This window comes from Maniola hyperantus, chromosome 8, assembly GCF_902806685.2.
Source record: "Maniola hyperantus chromosome 8, iAphHyp1.2, whole genome shotgun sequence".
NCBI classification, from domain to species: Eukaryota; Metazoa; Arthropoda; class Insecta; order Lepidoptera; family Nymphalidae; genus Maniola; species Maniola hyperantus.
Window position 1 is genome coordinate 356,191 of NC_048543.1, and position 21,839 is coordinate 378,029.

At 52.7% G+C, this 21,839-nt stretch overlaps 1 protein-coding gene across 1 annotated transcript in view; it reads right to left on the reverse strand.

The window, feature by feature from the left end:
- The window catches only part of mv (lysosomal-trafficking regulator mauve), a 96,186-nt gene that overhangs the window by 16,210 nt on the left and 58,137 nt on the right, over positions 1-21,839 (reverse strand). The window contains exons 25-37 of the mRNA XM_069500343.1: positions 19,571-19,741; positions 18,694-18,882; positions 17,030-17,173; positions 15,096-15,227; positions 14,279-14,460; positions 13,802-13,845; positions 13,354-13,514; positions 9,504-9,608; positions 6,556-6,711; positions 5,921-6,010; positions 4,969-5,109; positions 2,007-2,180; positions 1,523-1,724 (exon numbers count right to left, since the gene is read on the reverse strand). Of these exons, the coding sequence (XP_069356444.1) occupies positions 1,523-1,724; positions 2,007-2,180; positions 4,969-5,109; positions 5,921-6,010; positions 6,556-6,711; positions 9,504-9,608; positions 13,354-13,514; positions 13,802-13,845; positions 14,279-14,460; positions 15,096-15,227; positions 17,030-17,173; positions 18,694-18,882; positions 19,571-19,741 (1,891 nt within the window). The remainder of the gene's footprint in view (positions 1-1,522; positions 1,725-2,006; positions 2,181-4,968; positions 5,110-5,920; positions 6,011-6,555; positions 6,712-9,503; positions 9,609-13,353; positions 13,515-13,801; positions 13,846-14,278; positions 14,461-15,095; positions 15,228-17,029; positions 17,174-18,693; positions 18,883-19,570; positions 19,742-21,839) is intronic.

A 21,839-nucleotide genomic window follows, 5' to 3' on the forward strand; every position in this document is an offset into this window, starting at 1 on the left:
CGTTCGGTACTTGCTCCTCACCTGTGGACAGCCCACCACCTTCCATGGCCCCACCAACCTCGCGGTTATATGGGCCGAAACGCGGGAGGGCGCCCGTTCGGTACTTGCTCCTCACCTGTGGACAGCCCACCACCTCCCATGGCCCCACCAACCTCGCGGTTATATGGGCCGAACCGCGGGAGGGCGCCCGTTCGGTACTTGCTCCTCACCTGTGGACAGCCCACCACCTTCCATGGCCCCACCAACCTCGCGGTTATATGGGCCGAAACGCGGGAGGGCGCCCGTTCGGTACTTGCTCCTCACCTGTGGACAGCCCACCACCTTCCATGGCCCCACCAACCTCGCGGTTATATGGGCCGAAACGCGGGAGGGCACCCGTTCGGTACTTGCTCCTCACCTGTGGACAGCCCACCACCTCCCATGGCCCCACCAACCTCGCGGTTATATGGGCCGAAACGCGGGAGGGCGCCCGTTCGGTACTTGCTCCTCACCTGTGGACAACCCACCACCTTCCATGGCCCCACCAACCTCGCGGTTATATGGGCCGAAACGCGGGAGGGCGCCCGTTCGGTACTTGCTCCTCACCTGTGGACAGCCCACCACCTCCCATGGCCCCACCAACCTCGCGGTTATATGGGCCGAAACGCGGGAGGGCGCCCGTTCGGTACTTGCTCCTCACCTGTGGACAGCCCACCACCTCCCATGGCCCCACCAACCTCGCGGTTATATGGGCCGAAACGCGGGAGGGCGCCCGTTCGGTACTTGCTCCTCACCTGTGGACAGCCCACCACCTTCCATGGCCCCACCAACCTCGCGGTTATATGGGCCGAAACGCGGGAGGGCGCCCGTTCGGTACTTGCTCCTCACCTGTGGACAGCCCACCACCTCCCATGGCCCCACCAACCTCGCGGTTATATGGGCCGAAACGCGGGAGGGCGCCCGTTCGGTACTTGCTCCTCACCTGTGGACAACCCACCACCTTCCATGGCCCCACCAACCTCGCGGTTATATGGGCCGAAACGCGGGAGGGCGCCCGTTCGGTACTTGCTCCTCACCTGTGGACAGCCCACCACCTCCCATGGCCCCACCAACCTCGCGGTTATATGGGCCGAAACGCGGGAGGGCGCCCGTTCGGTACTTGCTCCTCACCTGTGGACAGCCCACCACCTCCCATGGCCCCACCAACCTCGCGGTTATATGGGCCGAAACGCGGGAGGGCGCCCGTTCGGTACTTGCTCCTCACCTGTGGACAGCCCACCACCTTCCATGGCCCCACCAACCTCGCGGTTATATGGGCCGAAACGCGGGAGGGCGCCCGTTCGGTACTTGCTCCTCACCTGTGGACAGCCCACCACCTCCCATGGCCCCACCAACCTCGCGGTTATATGGGCCGAAACGCGGGAGGGCGCCCGTTCGGTACTTGCTCCTCACCTGTGGACAGCCCACCACCTCCCATGGCCCCACCAACCTCGCGGTTATATGGGCCGAACCGCGGGAGGGCGCCCGTTCGGTACTTGCTCACCTGTGGACAGCAGACTCGTCAGCTTGGGCTGGTGGTGGTGGCGCGTCAGCCGGTGCTCCAAGTGGTCGAGCTGCGCCGCGAACAGCGCCGCCTGCGCCGCGCGCGCCGCGCCCACCACGCCCGCCGGCAGCACGTCCGCGCCCGCGCCCGCTGCGCCCGCGCACTCCACGTAGCGCAGCATGTGGTGCATGTCCACTATCATCTGCCAAACACACACACACACAATAGACGTCGATCTATGCCACCAGCTTTAAAGTGTTTTAAAGTCGTGATAAAACTTAATTTTTTTAAAATTACATTTAAAATGGCGAATTTTTCATAAAAAATAATCTTTATTTCGCGGCGTTAATTTTTTTAAAGACTTAGGGATTTTAACGATACTCCATATATTAAAATCTGGTCAGGCATTTAAAAGTTAGGCATAAAAAACTTATACACATTCATACATAGATGAACCCTGTCGTAGTCGTAAGTACAGTCTCACCTGCATGCTATGGTTGCCGGCCAGCACCTTGGCGGCGACCCTGCACAGCAGGTCGTACAGGTCCTCCAGCAGCAGCTCGCGACCCTCGAAGTCGGCCTCCTGCTGCCCCACCGCGCGGATCGAGCGCGCCACCACTTCCACCAGCGCCACTTCGTTCAGTGCCTTCAACGACGCCTGTTGACAAAACTCCTAAAAGTTAGAGGTGTGATAACCTACTGGTTGTTCTTACTGAACAAGAAGAAGCCATTCAGCGTGCTATTCGGGAGCTTCGAGCTTCGATCCGATTCGATCAGCTTGGTGAGAGAGCTACGCTTGGAGTATCTCTTGGAGATCCTTAGAAGAACCAGAATGATCGACATAGCTCAGCGGGTTGCGAAGTTGCAGTGGCAATGGGCAGGACATTGAGGATATTGGGATCCCAAGGTGATGGAATGTCTTCCTCGCAGCGGAAAGCGTAGCATTGGTAGACCCCCCTAGGTGGACAGACATGGAGTCGCTGGATGGCGGACCCCCCTAGGTGGACAGACATGGAGTCGCTGGATGGCGGACCCCCCTAGGTGGACAGACATGGAGTCGCTGGATGGCGGACCCCCCTAGGTGGACAGACATGGAGTCGCTGGATGGCGGACCCCCCTAGGTGGACAGACATGGAGTCGCTGGATGGCGGACCCCCCTAGGTGGACAGACATGGAGTCGCTGGATGGCGGACCCCCCTAGGTGGACAGACATGGAGTCGCTGGATGGCGGACCCCCCTAGGTGGACAGACATGGAGTCGCTGGATGGCGGACCCCCCTAGGTGGACAGACATGGAGTCGCTGGATGGCGGACCCCCCTAGGTGGACAGACATGGAGTCGCTGGATGGCGGACCCCCCTAGGTGGACAGACATGGAGTCGCTGGATGGCGGACCCCCCTAGGTGGACAGACATGGAGACGCTGGATGGCGGACCCCCCTAGGTGGACAGACATGGAGTCGCTGGATGGCGGACCCCCCTAGGTGGACAGACATGGAGTCGCTGGATGGCGGACCCCCCTAGGTGGACAGACATGGAGTCGCTGGATGGCGGACCCCCCTAGGTGGACAGACATGGAGTCGCTGGATGGCGGACCCCCCTAGGTGGACAGACATGGAGTCGCTGGATGGCGGACCCCCCTAGGTGGACAGACATGGAGTCGCTGGATGGCGGACCCCCCTAGGTGGACAGACATGGAGTCGCTGGATGGCGGACCCCCTAGGTGGACAGACATGGAGTCGCTGGATGGCGGACCCCCCTAGGTGGACAGACATGGAGTCGCTGGATGGCGGACCCCCCTAGGTGGACAGACATGGAGTCGCTGGATGGCGGACCCCCCTAGGTGGACAGACATGGAGTCGCTGGATGGCGGACCCCCCTAGGTGGACAGACATGGAGTCGCTGGATGGCGGACCCCCCTAGGTGGACAGACATGGAGTCGCTGGATGGCGGACCCCCCTAGGTGGACAGACATGGAGACGCTGGATGGCGGACCCCCCTAGGTGGACAGACATGGAGTCGCTGGATGGCGGACCCCCCTAGGTGGACAGACATGGAGTCGCTGGATGGCGGACCCCCCTAGGTGGACAGACATGGAGTCGCTGGATGGCGGACCCCCCTAGGTGGACAGACATGGAGTCGCTGGATGGCGGACCCCCCTAGGTGGACAGACATGGAGTCGCTGGATGGCGGACCCCCCTAGGTGGACAGACATGGAGTCGCTGGATGGCGGACCCCCCTAGGTGGACAGACATGGAGTCGCTGGATGGCGGACCCCCCTAGGTGGACAGACATGGAGTCGCTGGATGGCGGACCCCCCTAGGTGGACAGACATGGAGTCGCTGGATGGCGGACCCCCCTAGGTGGACAGACATGGAGTCGCTGGATGGCGGACCCCCCTAGGTGGACAGACATGGAGACGCTGGATGGCGGACCCCCCTAGGTGGACAGACATGGAGTCGCTGGATGGCGGACCCCCCTAGGTGGACAGACATGGAGTCGCTGGATGGCGGACCCCCCTAGGTGGACAGACATGGAGTCGCTGGATGGCGGACCCCCCTAGGTGGACAGACATGGAGTCGCTGGATGGCGGACCCCCCTAGGTGGACAGACATGGAGTCGCTGGATGGCGGCGCAAGACCGTGGCGTGTGGACAAGTGATCTATGTCCAGTAGTGGACGTCTTTTTTTTTTTTTTATAGATAGGTATAGCGAGCAAACGAGCAGGCGGATCACCTGATATTAAGTGATTACCGCCGCCCATGAACATTTGCAGCACCAGAGGAGCCGCCGATGCGTTGCCGGCCTTTTAGGAATTTGTTGGTCCGCCCCTTGAATAACCCCATCTATCGGTTCAATCAATCAATCAATCAGCCTATTTGCGTCCACTGCTGGACATAGGCCTTCCCAAGAGCACGCCACCACACACGATCCTCCGCCTTCCTCATCCACCCACTTCACGCTATCTTCTTAAGGTCGTCAGTCCAGCGGGTTGGAGGTCGTCCCACACTGCGCTTGCTGATACGCGGTCTCCACTCCAGAACACGTCTGCCCCATCGGCCATCGGTTGATGATGATGAATGAATTAGACGTGCTGGCAAGCGATGATGCAGCCATTACCTTGTCAACGAGTCGCCTGGCCAGCGCGGCGACGTTGTGCGAGAGCGGCACGTCCGCGGCGCCCGCGCTGAGCGGCAGCAGCGCCAGCAGCGGCGGGCTGCGGTACGCCGCCTCCTCGTCCAGAGTGTGCCACACATCTTCCTGCAACGTAGGTTGAGCCATTACCTTGTCAACGAGTCGCCTGGCCAGCGCGGCGACGTTGTGCGAGAGCGGCACGTCCGCGGCGCCCGCGCTGAGCGGCAGCAGCGCCAGCAGCGGCGGGCTGCGGTACGCCGCCTCCTCGTCCAGAGTGTGCCACACATCTTCCTGCAACGTAGGTTGAGCCATTACCTTGTCAACGAGTCGCCTGGCCAGCGCGGCGACGTTGTGCGAGAGCGGCACGTCCGCGGCGCCCGCGCTGAGCGGCAGCAGCGCCAGCAGCGGCGGGCTGCGGTACGCCGCCTCCTCGTCCAGAGTGTGCCACACATCTTCCTGCAACGCAGTTTGACTCATTAAAAAAATACCTACCTATTCTACCTGTTCTACTCCCCCTACAACCTCTCGCACTGTCAAGGGTCACTGGTAGAGATCTCTCATAGAGATAAGTCACTTTTACTCTCTTTTTCTCTTTATTGTAAAAATGTTTTTGGTACAAATTAAATTAAAATAGCCAGCATACGAGCAGGCGGGTCACTTGTGTTAAGTGATTGCCGCTGGCCATGAACATTTTCAACATCAGGGCAACCATCCATTAGGGGGGTTGCCAGATTTTCAAGGATTGTTGACCCGCCTTTTGAAGAACCTCATGTTGAAATCTAGTGGGAACACCACCGGAGGGAGTTGGTTCCACAGCTCGCATGTGCGACGAGTCACATGGTCCATTAGGATCTGCATGTGGGGATCGCCACAATCTTAGGAGTTTTTTTTAAGAAGGTATCTATATGTAATAAACAGTACTTTACATAACACAGAGTGTAACCAGAACGCTGGTAAAAACGAAGACAGGATAGATAGTACTGATAATTACTCATATGATACCACAAAAAAACGCGAAAAGAATATAAAAACTATAGTTTTGTAAAACTTTACGATATATTGCCTGATGCTAAAGGTCAACGAACGTTGTGAAAGTAGGCCACTCGGAGTCAATGCCGCGTCATAGGCGGGGCATTGACCCGAGTTTTGCACGCTATATATTGCGGTTTGAAAAATTCTAAATCACTAAAGGTACAAAACGAGACAAATGGTTATTGGTAATGGATTTTGTTTAGGTAGTATAACGCAAATATTTTGCTATACGTACGTCCAGCTGGTCCTCGAGCGGCACGTCGCACTTGGTGAGCAGCGCCGCGCACGCCGACGCGAGCTCCCACGAGCCGGGGTACAGGGAAATCTGTATTCAAATATCAAACAAACTCGTTTTTGAAGGGAAAATTTCTTTAGACGATTTTGGGATGGGCAAGACTTCAAGGTCGCGTCAACGACATTTACTAATGCTCAAGTAGAGGGAGGAAACGCCGGGATAACCACTTCTTTAATGGTGTCATAAAGTCATGTGACTAAAGAAAGAAAAGAAAGAAGAAAATGCATTTATTAGTTGTTGGTGCCACAGATAAAAACAAAGCATACAAATGTAACATTTTCATCTGTGACACCACCCCGAATGGGTGTACAGCTCAGCATAATGTCTTACATCCAGTGGCGTGCACAGGGTTTGAACCTAGGGTAAGCATTAGGTAGCCAACTATCTATTTAATGACAGGTCATCATGAAAAATGAGCACTAAGCCTTTTCAACTAGGGTAAGCAGTGCTTTTATGCCTCTATGATCTGCACGCCACTGCTTACATCATATTATACGCCAACTGGACAAAACAAAGGTTTTTCTTTCCTTCTCTTTCTTCCATGGCATGGCATGGCATGGCAGCATCGCACGCACCTGATTGGCCAGCTGCACGAGGCAGTGGTGCGACAGCGCGGCGGCGTGGCGGCGGTGCAGCGCGCTGACGACGCGCACGACGGCCGCGCGCACGCCCGCCTGCCGGTGGTTGGCCAGCACTACCAGCGTCTCGGGCTGGATCGCCGCCGACACCGCCTGTATCATACACACTATATCGGTACAGTACGACAAGGCTCCTTCAGCACTTGAATGACATTGACAGTGGGGCGTACTTGTACAACAAAGGCTGCCAGCAAATAAAATCTCCTCAATCTTACGGAATATTATATTGAAAATGTCAATTTCGAAAATCGAGTAAGTTTTATCTAATTTTAACTGAATGAGAAATTGCGAAAGCCGTCCCTGTTTTCGAATCGAAAAAGAATAATAAAAACCGTTTATAGGCCATGGACTTGCAACTTAAAATGTTTACCTGCTCAAATGCTATATTTATCTAGTGTCATTTTCTAATTTATCTGAGCAACTCGACGCTTAGTTTTCCCTGCAAAAAAGATTAAACCAATATACCTGCACGACCATGTGGTCGGGTAGCGCCTCGATGGCGTCTCTCAACAGGAGCAATAAGCCCTCGCACGCCTGCCAGCCCGGCTCCGCGCCCGCCCGCACGCGTCTCTGTAAACCAATATACCTGCACGACCATGTGGTCGGGTAGCGCCTCGATGGCGTCTCTCAACAGGAGCAATAAGCCCTCGCACGCCTGCCAGCCCGGCTCCGCGCCCGCCCGCACGCGTCTCTGTAAACCAATATACCTGCACGACCATGTGGTCGGGTAGCGCCTCGATGGCGTCTCTCAATAGGAGCAATAAGCCCTCGCACGCCTGCCAGCCCGGCTCCGCGCCCGCCCGCACGCGTCTCTGTAAACCAATATACCTGCACGACCATGTGGTCGGGTAGCGCCTCGATGGCGTCTCTCAACAGGAGCAATAAGCCCTCGCACGCCTGCCAGCCCGGCTCCGCGCCCGCCCGCACGCGTCTCTGTAAACCAATATACCTGCACGACCATGTGGTCGGGTAGCGCCTCGATGGCGTCTCTCAACAGGAGCAATAAGCCCTCGCACGCCTGCCAGCCCGGCTCCGCGCCCGCCCGCACGCGTCTCTGTAAACCAATATACCTGCACGACCATGTGGTCGGGTAGCGCCTCGATGGCGTCTCTCAACAGGAGCAATAAGCCCTCGCACGCCTGCCAGCCCGGCTCCGCGCCCGCCCGCACGCGTCTCTGTAAACCAATATACCTGCACGACCATGTGGTCGGGTAGCGCCTCGATGGCGTCTCTCAACAGGAGCAATAAGCCCTCGCACGCCTGCCAGCCCGGCTCCGCGCCCGCCCGCACGCGTCTCTGTAAACCAATATACCTGCACGACCATGTGGTCGGGTAGCGCCTCGATGGCGTCTCTCAACAGGAGCAATAAGCCCTCGCACGCCTGCCAGCCCGGCTCCGCGCCCGCCCGCACGCGTCTCTGTAAACCAATATACCTGCACGACCATGTGGTCGGGTAGCGCCTCGATGGCGTCTCTCAACAGGAGCAATAAGCCCTCGCACGCCTGCCAGCCCGGCTCCGCGCCCGCCCGCACGCGTCTCTGTAAACCAATATACCTGCACGACCATGTGGTCGGGTAGCGCCTCGATGGCATCTCTCAACAGGAGCAATAAGCCCTCGCACGCCTGCCAGCCCGGCTCCGCGCCCGCCCGCACGCGTCTCTGTAAACCAATATACCTGCACGACCATGTGGTCGGGTAGCGCCTCGATGGCATCTCTCAACAGGAGCAATAAGCCCTCGCACGCCTGCCAGCCCGGCTCCGCGCCCGCCCGCACGCGTCTCTGTAAACCAATATACCTGCACGACCATGTGGTCGGGTAGCGCCTCGATGGCATCTCTCAACAGGAGCAATAAGCCCTCGCACGCCTGCCAGCCCGGCTCCGCGCCCGCCCGCACGCGTCTCTGTAAACCAATATACCTGCACGACCATGTGGTCGGGTAGCGCCTCGATGGCGTCTCTCAACAGGAGCAATAAGCCCTCGCACGCCTGCCAGCCCGGCTCCGCGCCCGCCCGCACGCGTCTCTGTAAACCAATATACCTGCACGACCATGTGGTCGGGTAGCGCCTCGATGGCGTCTCTCAACAGGAGCAATAAGCCCTCGCACGCCTGCCAGCCCGGCTCCGCGCCCGCCCGCACGCGTCTCTGTAAACCAATATACCTGCACGACCATGTGGTCGGGTAGCGCCTCGATGGCGTCTCTCAACAGGAGTAATAAGCCCTCGCACGCCTGCCAGCCCGGCTCCGCGCCCGCCCGCACGCGTCTCTGTAAACCAATATACCTGCACGACCATGTGGTCGGGTAGCGCCTCGATGGCGTCTCTCAACAGGAGCAATAAGCCCTCGCACGCCTGCCAGCCCGGCTCCGCGCCCGCCCGCACGCGTCTCTGTAAACCAATATACCTGCACGACCATGTGGTCGGGTAGCGCCTCGATGGCGTCTCTCAACAGGAGCAATAAGCCCTCGCACGCCTGCCAGCCCGGCTCCGCGCCCGCCCGCACGCGTCTCTGTAAACCAATATACCTGCACGACCATGTGGTCGGGTAGCGCCTCGATGGCATCTCTCAACAGGAGCAATAAGCCCTCGCACGCCTGCCAGCCCGGCTCCGCGCCCGCCCGCACGCGTCTCTGTAAACCAATATACCTGCACGACCATGTGGTCGGGTAGCGCCTCGATGGCATCTCTCAACAGGAGCAATAAGCCCTCGCACGCCTGCCAGCCCGGCTCCGCGCCCGCCCGCACGCGTCTCTGTAAACCAATATACCTGCACGACCATGTGGTCGGGTAGCGCCTCGATGGCATCTCTCAACAGGAGCAATAAGCCCTCGCACGCCTGCCAGCCCGGCTCCGCGCCCGCCCGCACGCGTCTCTGTAAACCAATATACCTGCACGACCATGTGGTCGGGTAGCGCCTCGATGGCGTCTCTCAACAGGAGCAATAAGCCCTCGCACGCCTGCCAGCCCGGCTCCGCGCCCGCCCGCACGCGTCTCTGTAAACCCACCACTTGTATATTAACAATACGCATATATAATTTTTTTTTTTTTTTTTTTTTTTTTTTTTTATTAACTATCAAATATTGAACATTTTACAAATACTTTTAACACAACAAAAAAACCACTAAGGTTTAGTATGTTGCTTATCATTCCGTCCATTAATCGATTTTGGGTATAGTGCTTCCATAAATAATATATACATTATGTATAGAAGCACTAGCACTAGGGAGCGTTACATGATAATAATTTGTTATATTTAATTTTTCAAAAATGGGAATTGTTAATATTTGTTTTGAAAGTATGATTTTAACTTGTGTTTAAAGTTAAATTCGGTTAGTCCTGACCTAAAAGTATTATCTAAACTATTTATTAGGCGAGGGATCATGTACGCGCTGGTGCGCTCACCATATTTATTTTTTGCAGAGATGGTAACTACACTAGCGGCACGCTATGATGGCCGGTTTGACACATTACAATAGTGATGTGGAATGTCAATTTATTCTCGAACAAAAAACAATTAAGTTTTGTTTTTGTACCTGATTAAATAGGTTTAATAAAACAAAAATGTATATGTTTATTTAATTTATTTGAACGAACTGAATATTTGAACGAAAATGAATATACATACTTTATATGCACACAAGAAACATATGAATACAAAAGATACCGAAAAAGGTGCCACAAAAGGCCATAATTAATCAGATTCGTCCATACTACTATTTTCACTGTCGTCACTGCTATCATCACATACATTAATAATTATATGTTCGTTTTCTATAATATTATCTATTTTCACATCTCTTTCATAATCTTCCCTTATTAATTTAACAGTTCTATTCACAACCTTTTCCCAGTCTCCTTTAGTCACATGTTCACAAGCTTCTTCTAATAATTTTAGCATTTTTTTTGTGGTAAATGGGGGTTCTGTATTGTGTCTTGCAGCATATCCCTTAATTTGAGCCCACACCAACTCAATCGCATTATACTCACAATGGTAAGGCGGTAACCGTATAACTCTGTGCCCATGTTCTAATGCTATTTCGTCAATGACGTATCGGATCTTGGTTGGTTTGTTTTCTTTTAAAAGACGTACTAATTCCGCTTTTAACATATTCATGTTTGCATCTACGCCATTTTTACGAAGCCATGCGACGATATCAGCTTTCTTTTGGGATTGGGCAGGTGGCTTGTCAATTTGCATCGAGTGGTATGGGGCGTTGTCCATAATTATAATAGATGGTTCAGGGAGGCTACACAACATTGAGGTAAACCATTCAGTAAACTTTTCTCCATTCATGTCTTCATGATAGTCTCCAGTGGTTTTTGACGCAAAAGCCATGAGAGAACCTTCGACAAACCCGTTGATGGTTCCGGCGTGACAAATTATAAGTCGCGATCCTTTTCCTACAGGAACTTTGGAAGTAGATGCTGCTGTGTCATCGTTCCAAGAACGGCCTACAGTATGGTTAGCATTAAGCCATGTTTCATCCAAGAACACAACATTTTGCCAATTTTTGATTTCTTTCACTTGCCGTAAAAAAGTATACCTTGCCATCGCTATATCAAATCTTTCCATCAATATTTTGCGTTTGTTACATTTTTTGTATCGAAATCCAATGGTCTTCAAAATCTTCGTTAAAGAACTTTCCCCACCGAAGAATAATCCAGCTTCCTTCAGTGAATGCACCAACTTTTTTCTTGTTGGATACTCCTTCTGTAAATAGTAGCCGTAAACATGTCTTCGGATAGCATCGGCATCAAAGCTATCGATGCCTACGACTGGTTTTGCTCGTTTTCCTCTTTTTTGGTGTGTGAAGTTTATTTTCTTCTGTGCCAGTCTCGCCATATTTTTTTTTAGTTATCCGTCTAACAGTTCGTTGTCCAATATTAAGCGCATCAGCTACGCGTTCAACCACTGACGTTATAGGTAAAATTGGCCCTCCATTTTGAGCTTCACGATCGAAATAGTTACGAAGGCGTATTAGGAACTCACGTGTCTGACTATTTAGAACAGTTCTCTGCGTACGTTCGGTCATATCGACGAAATCCACAACAAAGGGCTTGAACAGAGTCCAAATTAACGAGCAAGGGTCAACAGTAATGCAGTATCAATATTTGAAATCCAAAGCCAGGTCAAAACTATATCACAATCGCATTGCACTGACAGTTTATACTTTTCGAAGCAACGTCAATTCGAAACTGCTTTGTTTTGCATTGAGCATTGACGCGAGTTTGCCAGAGGTAGTAGTTGTGCTAGCCAGCGATCCTATGTGACGATCGTATTAGATTCCATTTTTAAAAATTTATTGATATTTTTTTGCGATTTCAGAGGTTTGTCCACATAGTGAAAATTGTTCATATTCACAAGTACATTCACCCCTTAAATGGTGCAAACTGATTTTTCTACACTTGTATACATTTAAGAAATCAATTTAATAAATAAATTTTGAGTCCTAAACCTAAAACTACATTCGATAAAATTTATGAATCTCTGCACATCACTATCGTCAATAAAGTAATACAATTATTTCCTTCAAAGTCGTTATCAATTAATACGGAACTTCATGAGCGGACAAACGTCAAACCGGCCATCATAGCGTGCCGCTAGTTTAGTTTTTTTTGAGTTACTTTGCGTGTCTGAATTTTGTTAATAACTTCCTTTTGCATGGCTAAATTAAAAAATTGTTCTTTCAGGATCGTAAATTGAACTTTGTCATAAATATTAATCTCTTTACAATACTTAAATATAAGATTTTCATTATTTTTTGCAAGTAGTTTAATATTTAGAGGAACAATGGTTTTTAAAATCCTTAGTTGCAACTGATAAACATGTTGTAAGTGCGTTTGTTTGTTTGTTTGTCCTTCCACCACATCGCAACGAAGCAATAGATCGAGGTGATTTATTGCATGAGTATAGTTAAAGGCCTGGAGAGTGGCATAGGCTACCATCGCACGGATGATGTCGCGGGCATCACCTACTTAGAAATAAAAAGAGTTTACCAGTGCTTTTGAATCATCAAATGAAATGCCCTAACTACCAACAACTTTGATAAATTGTGGCATCAGTGGCGCCGCGACGCGAACAGAGCGGGGTTTTCTATCAAAAATTCACAATCTCCACCAACCAAACCTAATTTTTAGATAAATATAATATTATAGTAACCAGAACGCTAACAAAAACTTAACGTTATTGTTATACTACTTAAATACTAATTTATAACCATTTGAATCATTTTTTAGTTTTAGTGATTTTGTATTTTTCAAACCCGCAATGTATAGCGTGCAAAACTTTTTCAAACCCGCAATGTACAACGTGCTAAACTCGGGTCAATCCCCGCCAACGACACGGCATTGACTCCAAGTCAGATGTTTTATCAATACTTATAATAATATTTCTAATATATCGTGAACTTTCACGAAACTTAGGATTTTTTTTTTTAATCGCGTTTTTTTTTTGTAATATCTTATCAGTATAAAATAGAATAGAATAGAATAGAATGTTTTTTTTATTCATGTAAACTTTTTAAAAGTGCTTATGAATAGTCAGGTAGTTTTAATTTACCACTGGTTCGGAATGCCGTTCCTACCGAGAAGAACCAGCAAGAAACTCGGCGGTTGCTCTTTTTAATTTTGATGTAATGATCAGTACTAACGTACACCTGTCTTCGTTTTTACTAGCGTTCTGGTTACACCCTGTACGTAAATTCACAATAATGAATGACACGGATATGTACAGCATACCTGTTGGTAGATGCCGCTGGTGTAGAGGTCGACCGTGGTGTGGCTGACGTCATCGCTGTCCACCACGATGTATCCGTCGAGCGCACGTTCCGCCTCCGAGCGCTGCTTGGCGTCTTCGAGTGCTACGTCTATGTCGTCTATGGTTTCCTCCATGCTTTTCTCTGCAACAAAAGTCACCAGGGGATTGAAAATCATAGTAAAAGAAAGATACTTAAGTGAGTAACATCCATACATATATTATAAATGCGAAAGTCTGTCTGTCTATCTGCTAGCTTTTCACGGCCCAACAGTTTAACCGATTTTGATGAAATTAGCTTACATCCCGGGGAAAGATATAGGCTACTTTTTATCCCGAAAAATCAAAGAGTTCCCACGGGATTTTTAAAAACCTAAATTCAGGCGGACGTTGTCGCGTGCCTCATCTAGTTAAGAATGGAACAAGTCTCACCAACAGGTCCGTCAGAAGCCTCCGAAGTGGACAACCGCTTTTCTCTGAAAAGAAAACCTTATACATTCTAATGGAAGTAAATACCTAATCATTCAAATTATTGTACAATCTAAATATATAAAAGGAAAAGGTGACTGACTGACTGACTGACTGACTGATCTATCAACGCACAGCTCAAGCTACTGGACGGATCGGGCTGAAATTTGGCATGCAGATAGCTATTATGACGTAGGCATCCGTTGAGAAAGGCTTTTTGAAAATTCAACCCCTAAGGGGGTGAAATAGGGGTTTGAAATTTGTGTAGTCCACGCGGACGAAGTCGCGAGCATAAGCTAGTACATCCATAAATATTTACTTTAAAAAAAATTAAAAAATATGTGTTTCAGGATTTTTGGAAAACCGTCCCCATCACCGAATTTCAAAAATTCCTCTGGAGTGAAGCCTGAGTGGGTCAACTAGTACGTCATAAACCCTCACCTGCCTTCCTTGATCTTCATATTGATGAGGCCCTTCATCTGCTTGGTGGAGTCCGCGCTCTCGGGGTCCGTCTTGTCGCTCTCCGTCTCGCGGATGTGCATATCTTTCATCTCGTTCGCGAGCAGTTCCGTCACGTCTTCAGACACGCTGGACGAGCTCGACTTATCCGTGCTCTCGAAAGCCTGTTTAGTTGAAAAAAAATTATAAGTCTATGTATCCACAATATCTACCCACTTGCTCGGAAATTGCTTCATTGCAAAAAAAGCTAGACAGTAATCAGCTATTTAAAAAAAACTAGATAGTAATGTTCTCTTTCCTCGCATTTATTATTGTTTTTTCGTAAATGGGAGAAAACTACTATATAATTCTTGGCTGAAATAGCGATTAATAACCTCGTTTAGTTTAAAAGACTTGGCGGATGCCTAGTCCTTTCAAAAAGCACTTAAGGAGTCCTCGGCTTCGCCTCGTTCCTCCAATAATACTCGGCCAGCAAATTATTCATTTCCTGCCTGGACTGTAATGTATTATTACACGATTATATTTAACTAGCAGATGTCCGTAAGTATAAGTAAGATAACTATATCAAGTGGGGTATCATATGAGAGGGCTTCACCTGTGCATTCTAAAACAGATTTTTATTTATTTTTATGTATCATAGTTTTTGAATTATCCTGCAAAATATCGAAAAAATACGACTGTAGTACGGAACCCTCATTGCGCGAGCCTGACTCGCACTTGGCCGGTTTTTTAGCAATGAAGCAATTTCCGAGCAAGTGGGAGAAAACATTTTTTTTTATGTTTTGTATGTTTTGCATACCTTATTGTCAGAGTTGGACTTGTGTCGCTTGTTGATGAAGCTCAGGAAGTTGAAGTCGCTGGTCTCCGGCGTGTCGGCCGTCAGCAGGAAGTAGTAGTTGGCGCGCGAGTGCGTCACGAACGTGTCGCTTGCCTGCAAGTAAAGCGCTTTATTCACCATCCATCCCGGCTGTACGTCAGCTCAAAGCTGCGGTGCTGGATGTAGCATACAGACCATCGTGCGCACATCAAGCGTCAGAGAGAGAGAGACTGACGAGCACTCACGTTACGAAACAACCTCTAAACAACCTCTAAATGTTGTATAGAAGCAGGCGTTACTTTGCGGAAGTCCATGATATACAATGAACCAAAAGCTTAATTTGCTGTAATCCGCTGAAACAAGTCGAATCTGTATGGTGCAACATACATCATGCGAAATGCACCGCCCGCCCTCCCACTGCTAAACTGCTGCAGTTATTAAACGAACAAATAAATTTATCAAATTCACCGCTTCTCAATTTGTATAGAGGCAGTGCGGGGTAGTAGGCGGAGCGATGTAGTGGGGACCAGTTGGGGGTAAAGTTATTTAAGACGGCGCGTTTGCCGCGCGCGTCACTTTGCAATTGTGCATTGTAAGGTCTACATCTCCTGAGGATGCTCCGGTGTTGGGGCGAAACGTGCGTCGATTGTGTTTGAGATTTGTGTGGTGCTGCGTGGTGGTGGTGCGTATTGCTTGCCTGGTGGCTGCTTCTTCCTGCATGTTTAGCAGTGGGAGGGCGGGCGGTGCATTTCGCATGCTGTATGTTGCACTATACAGATTCGACTTGTTTCAGCGGATTACAGCAAATTAAGCTTTTGATTCATTGTGAACCTCTAAATGGTAAAATCTGCTGTACAGCAAGTCTATTCCCGATCAAGCATGCACGACGCACGACGACTCTGCTGTACGTCCGCGCTATTCGATGTCTATCTGCACGACGCGGGCGGTGCGTGGTGGGGACGCTCTCTGGATGCAAAATTCATCGTGCACATCCAGCAAACAATAATAATTATCGACATACGTCAAGCCTATTCACGGTCTTTTTGCATCGTGCATCGTGCATGGTCTTGGCGGGACGTACAGCAAGACGGATGGTGAATAAAGCGCTTATGTGAAGTCAGCTTTAACATATTGAAGGCTCAGTTCACAATTGCACCAACTACACAGTGGTCGATTTTATAGGAGAGCTTTTTTTTTTTTTTTTTTTAATAGATATAGCGAGCAAACGAGCAGGCCTGATGTTAAGTGCCGCCCATGAACATTTGCAACACCAGAGGAGCCGCCGATGCGTTGCCGGCCTTTTAGGAATTTGTTGGTCCGCCCCTTGAATAACCCCATGTTATAATCTAGTGGGAACACCGCGCGGTATTTAAAATTCGGATATGATTAGCACAAAAATCCATACTTAGTATTATATAAGCCTTATTCCAAATGTGTCTGTCTCTTTCTCAAGGCCCCATCTGTTTAACAGATTTTGGTAAAAAGAAACCCGATCCAGAGAAAAGGATCTTCTTTATATTTCCCCAGGATAGTTATAGTCCTTTTCTTTTTTTTTGTACAGACTTAATGGAAAGTGAACATTTTGCACCACACTTTTAGACCAAAGCACTAGGTAAAAACTGAGACTGGTGTTTGCAATTTGCAGCCCAAATAGACCGTGGTCTGTGCTAGGGCTGACAAAAATTGTCCAACCATTAGCGCCTTTGTAGACCTGGGGCCCTTTTAACTTCAATCCTTGTTTCCAACACTAAGGAATGAGAATTGGGCTCCTCTTTGTAAATGTCTAACAGAAAATCAAAGAGTTTCACATAGTAGTTATCAAAAACGATATAAAATAGTGCTACTGTGTTATCTGGCCCTCAAATTAGGGTTCTCAGTACTACGTCAAGCCAATGTGGAAGGAAGTGGATACGAACTTGGTGCATCAGCAGCAGGAAGTCGCACAGCAGCGCCAGATGGCACAGCAGCGGCGGGTGTCCGAGCAGCGCGCGCACCAAGTCCACCAGCGCAATGCTGGTCTCTTGGCCGAACGCGGGCCGCTCCGAGTTCAAGAACCGCTCCTGTACAACAATATGGAAATGTAGAGCTAAATAATTTTTAAATCAAAGAGCTGCATTGTAATATAGGCCTTTGAAAGTAGTTTTGATTACTATGTACTATTTATCAGTGCAATATACCTAGTTGAAGTTAGCAGCAGATGTACCCTAGACGCCTGGTGGTGGTCGATGCGCAGGCGCAGCCTCGCAGGTGCCTCCCCCCTCCACCCTACCACCTAAAGACCCTACATCACTACGCACCTTGCACGCGAGCAGCAGATGGCGCAGCAGGTCCACCCTGGAGGCCTGGTAGTGGTTGAAGCGCAGGCGCGGGTGCCGCGCGTGCAGCAGCGCCCTGAGCGCAGCGAGCGCCAGTTCCCACGCCGAGCCTACCGCCTTGCTTCCCCCGTTGCTCTCCGCCTCGCCCGAGTTCACCTCCCACACTACCGCCTGAAGACCCTACATCACTACGCACCTTGCACGCGAGCAGCAGATGGCGCAGCAGGTCCACCCTGGAGGCCTGGTAGTGGTTGAAGCGCAGGCGCGGGTGCCGCGCGTGCAGCAGCGCCCTGAGCGCAGCGAGCGCCAGTTCCCACGCCGAGCCTACCGCCTTGCTTCCCCCGTTGCTCTCCGCCTCGCCCGAGTTCACCTCCCACACTACCGCCTGAAGACCCTACATCACTACGCACCTTGCACGCGAGCAGCAGATGGCGCAGCAGGTCCACCCTGGAGGCCTGGTAGTGGTTGAAGCGCAGGCGCGGGTGCCGCGCGTGCAGCAGCGCCCTGAGCGCAGCGAGCGCCAGTTCCCACGCCGAGCCTACCGCCTTGCTTCCCCCGTTGCTCTCCGCCTCGCCCGAGTTCACCTCCCACACTACCGCCTGAAGACCCTACATCACTACGCACCTTGCACGCGAGCAGCAGATGGCGCAGCAGGTCCACCCTGGAGGCCTGGTAGTGGTTGAAGCGCAGGCGCGGGTGCCGCGCGTGCAGCAGCGCCCTGAGCGCAGCGAGCGCCAGTTCCCACGCCGAGCCTACCGCCTTGCTTCCCCCGTTGCTCTCCGCCTCGCCCGAGTTCACCTCCCACACTACCGCCTGAAGACCCTACATCACTACGCACCTTGCACGCGAGCAGCAGATGGCGCAGCAGGTCCACCCTGGAGGCCTGGTAGTGGTTGAAGCGCAGGCGCGGGTGCCGCGCGTGCAGCAGCGCCCTGAGCGCAGCGAGCGCCAGTTCCCACGCCGAGCCTACCGCCTTGCTTCCCCCGTTGCTCTCCGCCTCGCCCGAGTTCACCTCCCACACTACCGCCTGAAGACCCTACATCACTACGCACCTTGCACGCGAGCAGCAGATGGCGCAGCAGGTCCACCCTGGAGGCCTGGTAGTGGTTGAAGCGCAGGCGCGGGTGCCGCGCGTGCAGCAGCGCCCTGAGCGCAGCGAGCGCCAGTTCCCACGCCGAGCCTACCGCCTTGCTTCCCCGTTGCTCTCCGCCTCGCCCGAGTTCACCTCCCACACTACCGCCTGAAGACCCTACATCACTACGCACCTTGCACGCGAGCAGCAGATGGCGCAGCAGGTCCACCCTGGAGGCCTGGTAGTGGTTGAAGCGCAGGCGCGGGTGCCGCGCGTGCAGCAGCGCCCTGAGCGCAGCGAGCGCCAGTTCCCACGCCGAGCCTACCGCCTTGCTTCCCCCGTTGCTCTCCGCCTCGCCCGAGTTCACCTCCCACACTACCGCCTGAAGACCCTACATCACTACGCACCTTGCACGCGAGCAGCAGATGGCGCAGCAGGTCCACCCTGGAGGCCTGGTAGTGGTTGAAGCGCAGGCGCGGGTGCCGCGCGTGCAGCAGCGCCCTGAGCGCAGCGAGCGCCAGTTCCCACGCCGAGCCTACCGCCTTGCTTCCCCCGTTGCTCTCCGCCTCGCCCGAGTTCCCCTCCCACACTACCGGCTGAAGAAAAACCTTTACATTTTACTCTTTTTTTATTGCAAGACTTTTTCGTGTTTGTACGTCATAGATCTAATAGCGACATCTGTTTTCAGATAGTGAATCAGGCTTTGTTCCAGTGGTGCCATCTGGTAGGTTCCTCATGAGTCGCTTCTGTCTTAGGCTGCCTGTCTACTGGTGTGGAGCGGAGGCGGAGATGTGTATAGTTGACCAATCAGAATTTTGTCAGATGACGGAATAAAATTATCGCCTTATTTACCGACATTCCGATTGGTTTGCTCAACACATCTCCGCTCCGCTCCGCACCAGTGGCAGGCAGCCTTAGTATAATATAGTTTATATATATGTAATATAGTTCGTATTGCGTGATTGCTGTACGATTTCTTTCGTATGAATGAATTTATTTATTTCATTTAGGTCATGTGCCGTATGATATGTCAAGACTCTACCACGCACCGGTCGGAAAGCAGAGTCTACTGAGCAGAGCTCAAGAAGCGTCACCTGATCGGTATCAAAGTGTCGCCAGGCGCGCACCAGCAGCACCAGCAGGCGCGGCTCGAGCAGCACGCTGTCGTTGCGCGCGCGCAGCGTCGCCGTCGCGCCGCCCACCACCAGCAGGGAGCTGCTGCAAGCCTCGTCCAATACCACCTGCGACAACAGGGTCTTTAGTCAAGTGACAATTAGTGATGAAATACGTTTCAAAAATCTTGACGAAAAAAAGGTTAGGGAAATACATTTTTTATACCTACTTACACCAAAATGTGCCCGATAGTATGCAGATATAATATAAGAACATTGGACCTTTCTTTGTTTCATGATTTTTGGGAATTCCACCCCCTCGAAGATTTTCAGAAATTCCACTCGATCGAGGCCGGGACGACGGAACTAGTTAAAATTAAAATTACAAGAGTTCCAAACCCAACCAGTTTGAGCAGAAGTGCCTGTATAGGTAATTTTAAATATATATAAAAAATTGCGGGCCGGAAAATTATTTAGAAATTTCCTTGAAGTGTAGGTAAAACACTATAAAATTATAAAATATCCCTGTATAGGTGCTCTATTTAACGAAGTCCGTTTGGCTATATTAGTGTGAGTGCACACGCACACATAGTTAGTGTGCGAGACGCTCAGTCTCGACCGCGATGCGGTTTACGTAACGCACACCAATGCGTTAACGTTTATCGCTGCACTTACTACTACGACAAAGCTGAGCGGTGTACATTAAATAGAAGTAGAGTTAGTAGTAGTCTCATAGTGTTTTACCTACAATTTATCAAAAATTGCGGATTGGTAGGAATCGAACCCTCGTCTCCTGGGATCGCGCCCGACGCTCTAACCACTAGAGACGCGGATGCCAGGAGACGCGGGTTCGATTCCTGCCGGTCCGCAATTTTATACATTATATACCTTCAGCATGTGGTGCGTCACTCGGCAGCCGGGCGCGGCCAGCACGGGCAGCAGCAGGTCGAGCGCCGCGTCCGCGTACAGCGCCGCGGCGAGCCGCGCGTCCGCGCCGCACGCGCGCAGCACTGTCGCCAGCGCGCTCGCCTGCTCCTCCGCCGACCCTTGCAGCTCTACCACCTGCACAATACCTTCAGCATGTGGTGCGTCACTCGGCAGCCGGGCGCGGCCAGCACGGGCAGCAGCAGGTCGAGCGCCGCGTCCGCGTACAGCGCCGCGGCGAGCCGCGCGTCCGCGCCGCACGCGCGCAGCACTGTCGCCAGCGCGCTCGCCTGCTCCTCCGCCGACCCTTGCAGCTCTACCACCTGCACAATACCTTCAGCATGTGGTGCGTCACTCGGCAGCCGGGCGCGGCCAGCACGGGCAGCAGCAGGTCGAGCGCCGCGTCCGCGTACAGCGCCGCGGCGAGCCGCGCGTCCGCGCCGCACGCGCGCAGCACTGTCGCCAGCGCGCTCGCCTGCTCCTCCGCCGACCCTTGCAGCTCTACCACCTGCACAATACCTTCAGCATGTGGTGCGTCACTCGGCAGCCGGGCGCGGCCAGCACGGGCAGCAGCAGGTCGAGCGCCGCGTCCGCGTACAGCGCCGCGGCGAGCCGCGCGTCCGCGCCGCACGCGCGCAGCACTGTCGCCAGCGCGCTCGCCTGCTCCTCCGCCGACCCTTCCAGCTCTACCACCTGCACAATACCTTCAGCATGTGGTGCGTCACTCGGCAGCCGGGCGCGGCCAGCACGGGCAGCAGCAGGTCGAGCGCCGCGTCCGCGTACAGCGCCGCGGCGAGCCGCGCGTCCGCGCCGCACGCGCGCAGCACTGTCGCCAGCGCGCTCGCCTGCTCCTCCGCCGACCCTTGCAGCTCTACCACCTGCACAATACCTTCAGCATGTGGTGCGTCACTCGGCAGCCGGGCGCGGCCAGCACGGGCAGCAGCAGGTCGAGCGCCGCGTCCGCGTACAGCGCCGCGGCGAGCCGCGCGTCCGCGCCGCACGCGCGCAGCACTGTCGCCAGCGCGCTCGCCTGCTCCTCCGCCGACCCTTGCAGCTCTACCACCTGCACAATACCTTCAGCATGTGGTGCGTCACTCGGCAGCCGGGCGCGGCCAGCACGGGCAGCAGCAGGTCGAGCGCCGCGTCCGCGTACAGCGCCGCGGCGAGCCGCGCGTCCGCGCCGCACGCGCGCAGCACTGTCGCCAGCGCGCTCGCCTGCTCCTCCGCCGACCCTTGCAGCTCTACCACCTGCACAATACCTTCAGCATGTGGTGCGTCACTCGGCAGCCGGGCGCGGCCAGCA